This window comes from Bison bison, unplaced genomic scaffold (genome assembly GCF_000754665.1).
Source record: "Bison bison bison isolate TAMUID 2011002044 unplaced genomic scaffold, Bison_UMD1.0 scf7180017864297, whole genome shotgun sequence".
NCBI lineage: Eukaryota > Metazoa > Chordata > Mammalia > Artiodactyla > Bovidae > Bison > Bison bison.
In genome coordinates, this window is record NW_011494869.1 from 1,832,766 (window position 1) to 1,838,808 (window position 6,043).

A 6,043-nucleotide genomic window follows, 5' to 3' on the forward strand; every position below is an offset into this window, starting at 1 on the left:
GATAATAAGCTGAGAACAGAAGTGCAAGGCGCCCCTTCCACACCCGCGTGTTTAGGTGCCAGTTCAGGCCCCTCTGGGGTCTCTTCACCCCTTTGCTCCTATGACTGGAACATTTGAGTATTGGTAAGATAGTCATACAAAGAATAAACAATGAAGTGAGGATTCAAATCCAGGTCTGTTGGATTTCACAACATGTACTCATGACCACTGAGCTCTCAGTAGAGCTTACCAGTAACTTACCAATACTCTCACGGGATAGCTGTCAGGATTTTTTAAATACGCACGTAAAACTGAGCCTGGCCCATATCAAGTGTTCCATATATGCTACCTATTACATCAGTGTGAATACAGGATTAACTACTGAAACAGAACCTCCCCAAAACCAACTGTCTCTGCACCGACCGCTGAGCAACGCTGCCCGCACCCCCCACGCCCCCCCCCCCGCCCGCCACACTCCAGCTTGTTAAGGTAGAAAGTCTGTGAGGAAGAACCCAGACCTGATATTTTTTCTGATACTCTGTTTCTAGCTGGGAGTTTTCAACTAGATGAAGGCCCTAAGTAGGAATTTCATTTTTCTGTACCCCAGTGTCCTGCTCCCGCTGTTTCTGAGCCCAGACTTCTGGAAAGCAGAGGGCAGAGGGTGGGGCCGGGCTGCTCACCCTGCAGTAGTACTCTGTCTTCTGCCGAGTGTAATTGGTGAACTTGGCAAAGATGCTCTGGCCGCTGCCAAGAACAGCCTGGAAGTGGACGGGCTTTTCAGGCAGTGCTGGCAAGGCTTTCAAATTGAGCTCATATGGGTAGTAACCCAGCTCGCTGTTGTGCAGTGTCAGTTTCCCGAAGGTTTCTCCAGATTTCAGGGGCTGGAATTCAAATGTGAAGGTCCCCTGCGAGAGAAGACAGAGGCTCCTGTGATGCTGAACGTCCGCCCCTCCTCTGCCCCTCTGGGGACCTCAGAGCAGGTCGGCAGTAGATGTTCACACTGATCTTGAGCCTGGAGAACCTCTGTCCAAACCAGCCCACTTTTCCTCCCTGGAATTTTTCCCTAGTTGGGGTATTTCTGTATCTGGAATCTCTCTGAATATAAAAATAGGTACTGGATCCTCTCTTGAGAAGCATAATTACAGAGACAGGAGTGGGTAGGCTGGGGGAGCAGGAGGGCTAAAGGTCAGGCAGCTCCTTCTCTGCTCATGGACAATCTCCAACCAGCTTCTGGGGTTCTACCATCATTTAGAGCAGGCATTCTGCTTCCTCTATTGTCATCCAAAGCAAAACAAAACAAGAACCAAAGAGTGTTGCTTATAAAAGCAAAATAAGGGCAATAATTCCAATGTATTAGCAGTAAAAGACTGGATAAATAAATTATACGTTACTCACTTCAGTGGAATATTATGTAGCCATTAAAAAGGAAGCACCAAAGCTCTAATCATTGAAATAAAAGGTGGTAATCATATTTTAAGTGGAAAAAAAAGAAGATTCCAGAAATGTATATGAGTTCATTGTTGTGGAGAGGAATATTTCTACATATGTATACAAAAGACACAGCAAGGCTATATTGAACTGTTAGCAGTAATTGTCTTAGGTGGGGGAAATGAGATTTGGGGGACTTTTCTATTCTTTTTTTTGGGGGGGGCCATGCCAAGTGGCATGTAGCGCCTTAGTTCCCTGGCCAGGGACTGTATCTCTGGTCCCTGCAGTAGAAGCATGGAGTCTTGAGCCCTGGACCGCCAGGGAGGCCTGGGACTTTCATTTTCTGTTTCATGTACATAGAGATAAAATAGTCTTTTTTTGTCATGAACAGATATTGTTTCTTAAAAAACTGGGTCTTACTGAAAAATGAAGAGAATATCATTAAAGTTGTAGTAGATGTTTAACAGAAAAAAATGCAGTGTTAAAATTTACATGATTTTACCACAATTAAAAAATTTAGATGAAAATGGACAAATGTGTAAACAAATATAACTTGCCACAACAGACTCAAAAAGATAAAGAAAACCCATATAGTCCTATAACCATTAAAGATATTTAATCAATAGTAAAAAAAAAAATTTCCCTTAACAAAATTTCAGGACCATAAAGCTTTCTTTTTACCAATCTAATATTCCACAAATTCTCCCATAGAAAAGAATAGGAGGAAACCTACCTCAATGAACATAATCTGTACATCAGACTCCAACAAGGCTAATAGAAGAAAGGAAAACTGGATGCCAGTTTCCTTACTGAACATACATACAAAACATCTAATAAAAATATTATCAACCGATCCAGTAACACTATTAAGTGTCCCTTGCTGTCCTTTTCACTACATATATTCCATGTGACTTATATAATTAGGAAAAGTAAGAAAAATAATTTAAATTGAGCAGGGCAAACAAACATGTAACAGAGACAGCTAGTATTACTTGCTCAGTTGTGTCCGACTCTCTGCGACCCCATGGGCTGTAGCCCACCAGGCTCCTCTGTCCATGGAATTCTCCAGGCAAGAATACTGGAGTGGGTTGCCATTTCCTTCTCCAGGGGATCTTCCCGACCCAGGGATGGAACCTGGGTCTCCTGAAATGAGGGCAGATTTTTACTGTCTGAGCTACCAGGGAAGCCCCAGAGGCTAATAAATAATTTCCTTTAACATGCCTGAGCCAAAGCTCTATGTGGCCCTGGTTTATATGAGGACTTGGGTGGCAGGGGAAGGGAGAGAATAGGACCGTGATGGAGCAGTTGTCTTCCACCCTCCTGATCACTGCCAGGCTGCCCCGACTCAAGGATGCAGAAGTGGGTCCAGAGGCCCCCTGGGCAGAGTCTCCATCACAGATGTCCAGTGGGGAGCCCCCACAGGCAGGGCCATACCTCAGAGTTGGCGGGCACCACGAACTGGGAGGGCAGGCTGATGTCGGGCATCCTGCATTCCGTGGAGAAGGTCACCATGTAGGGCAGGGGGTTTTCCACCTTGATGAAGGCCGAGGTGCTCTGCCGGACGGGGCTCACCATCTCAATGGTTTTGATGACGCCTGAAGGGATGACCCTGAAACTCAACGTGTAGTATAAGAACTCGTTGGTCACCTCATTTCGGAAGATCACCTGGATTCACAGAGAGAGTGGGAGGAGGTGGGGCGGAGAAGAGGGGTTAGTTCGGGGTCTTCCACCATCGACAGGATCCTTCTCTCCGTTAGCAATGCCTGGGCATGTGAAGCATGGGCCCTCCCAGCCTACGTGAACCCCGCCACCCAGCCCTTCTCTTCAGGTGTTCTGCTCTGGCTCCTTCCAGGTGTGCAGGCATGGAGGAACCTGGGTTGCTCTAGAAGAGGAGAGAGCAGCACGGTCTAGGGCTGAGGAGGAAGGTGTTCTCAGTGGGGACAGTGAGTGGTCCTGGAGAACAAGCAGGACCTCAAGAGGTTCACGCTGTGGTGGGTTTCACCCCCTATTCCTGCTACTGCTGGAACAGTTAATGCATCAACACTACTACTACTAATGGCATCTAACACTTAATGATCGCTGTGTCCTAGGCACTGGAAATTGGACCATAAAGAAGGCTGAGTGCCGAAGAATTGATGCTTTTGAATTGTGGTGCTGGAGAAGACTCTTGAGAGTCCCTTGGAAAGCAAGGGGATCAAACCAGTCAATCCTAAAGGAAATCAACTCTGAATATTCACTGGAAGGACTGATGCTGAAGCTGAAGCTCCAATACTTTGGCCACCTGGTGTGAAGAGCTGACTCACTGGAAAAGACCCTGATGCTGGGAAAGATTGAAGGCAGGAGGAGAAGAGGGTAGCAGAGAATGGGATGGTTAGAGAGCATCACCAACTCAATGGACATGAATGTGAGCAAACTCAGGGAGACAGTAAAGGACAGAGAAGCTTGGTGTGCTGCCGTCCATGGGGTTGCAAAGGAGCGGACACAACTTGGCAACTGAATGACAACAACAAGCCCTGGAGGTACTTGTTTAATTCACACAGCTTGTGGGCAACATTACTATCTCCCTCACTGATTTTTCTAAAGATGAGGAAACTGAGACTAAGGAAGTTATCTTGCCCAGGGTCTTGTGCAAAAAAGTATCAGAACCAGGATTTGAACCCAGGTTGGCTTGACTCCAGAGCCCACACTTGCAGCCCACATCTGACCTGTGGACAAGCTGCCCCCCTTTCGCAGTCCTTTTCCTGGATGTCTAATGACATTCAGCATCTTCCCCTGTGCTTCCTGGCCACTCAGACATTTACTTCTGTGAGGTAGAGGATTCCAGGTTTTTGTCCTTTTTAATCCCTTGAGTTGTTTATCTTGTTAGGTGCTAATAGTTCCTTACATACCTGCCTTTTTATTTTTGACCTCTTCTTGTCTCTAGAGTGCTCTGACCTCCTCTGTATTTTGATAGGAGTGTTGTTTTACATTTAAAGCAATCATTTATATGTTTAGGTTGAAGTCAGCCCTCTTGCTATTCCTTTCCATTTGTCTCTTTTTTAAATTCCTCTGTTGCTACTTTTCTGCCTTCTTACGGATCAATGTGAAATCTCTTGGAATATATTTTATTTCCTCTATGGCTTCTTAGCTATATTTTTATATAACATAGTTTTAGTAGTTGCTCTAGAACTAACTTATCAACATTTAATGCAGAGTTGGTATTTTATCACTTCCCACTTCGTAACTGACGCTTTATGTTTCCGATCTCATACATCCTACTTCACAAATGCAGTAATCTTACTGAGGTATAATCTCATTTACCTTCGTCCCCCTTACAGTGTAATGGTATTTACTATAAACTGCCAGTTGTCTTTTTAAGAAAGTTCTAAGAATAAAGATATATATGTTTCATATTTACACACTTATTTGCTATTTTTAGAGCTCTTCTTCCCTTCCAGTGGATATCCACGTCCCCACCTGGCATCATTTTCTTTTGACTGAAGAATACCCATTAGTATGTTTTACAGAAAGGCAAGTGGGCTGGCAATGAATTCTCTCATCCTTTTTTTTTTTTTTTTAAATCTGAAAATGTCTATTTTACTGTCTGTTTTAAAGGATATTTTCAGTGAATAAAGATTTCTAGGTTGACAATCTCTTCTTTCAACACTTTTCAGAGTGCTGCCATTATTTCTGAAGAGGAGTCAGTGGTCATTTTTTATTGGTGTCTCCCTGTGCATAATAGAACTTTTTAATCTGGTTGTTTTCTATTTATCTTTGGTTTTCAGCAATTTTACTATGATGTGCACAGGCATGATTTTGTTTCTCCTGTTAAAACTCCATCAAAAAAAATGCTTGGAATGATTTCTATTTTTTTGAATTTACCAAGGCTAGCTTTATGGCCCAGGATGTGATCTATCCTGGAGAAGGTTCCATGTGTGCTTGAGAAAAAGGTGAAATTCATTGTTTTGGGATGAAATGACCTATAGATATCAATTAGGTCTAACTGGTCTATTGTATCGTTTAACGTTTGTGTTTCCTTGTTAATTTTCTGTTTAGTTGATCTATCCATAGATGTAAGTGGGGTATTAAAGTCTCCCACTATTATTGTGTTATTGTTAATTTCTCCTTTCATACTTGTTAGCATTTGTCTTACGTACTGTGGTGCTCCCGTGTTGGGTGCATATATATTTATAATTGTTATATCTTCTTCTTGGATTGATCCTTTGATCATTATGATCCAGCAACCCCACTGCTGGGCATACACACTGAGGAAACCAGAAGGGAAAGAGACACGTGTACCCCAATGTTCATCGCAGCACTGTTTATAATAGCCAAGACATGGAAGCAACCTAGATGTCCATCAGCAGATGAATGGATAAGAAAGCTGTGGTACATATACACAATGGAGTATTACTCAGCCATTAAAAAGAATACATTTGAATCAGTTCTAATGAGGTGGATGAAACTGGAGCCTATTATACAGAGTGAAGTAAGCCAGAAGGAAAAACATAAATACAGTATACTAACGCATATATATGGAATTTAGAAAGATGGTAACAATAACCCAGTGTACGAGACAGCAAAAGAGACACTGATGTATAGAACAGTCTTATGGACTCTGTGGGAGAGGGAGAGGGTGGGAAGATTTGGGAGATTG

General features: G+C 43.3%; 1 protein-coding gene across 1 annotated transcript in view; it reads right to left on the reverse strand.

Moving 5' to 3' along the window:
* The window catches only part of HYDIN (HYDIN, axonemal central pair apparatus protein), a 474,307-nt gene that overhangs the window by 1,123 nt on the left and 467,141 nt on the right, over positions 1-6,043 (reverse strand). The window contains 2 exon segments of the mRNA XM_010850902.1: positions 660-884; positions 2,842-3,072. Coding sequence (XP_010849204.1) covers positions 660-884; positions 2,842-3,072 — 456 coding nt within the window.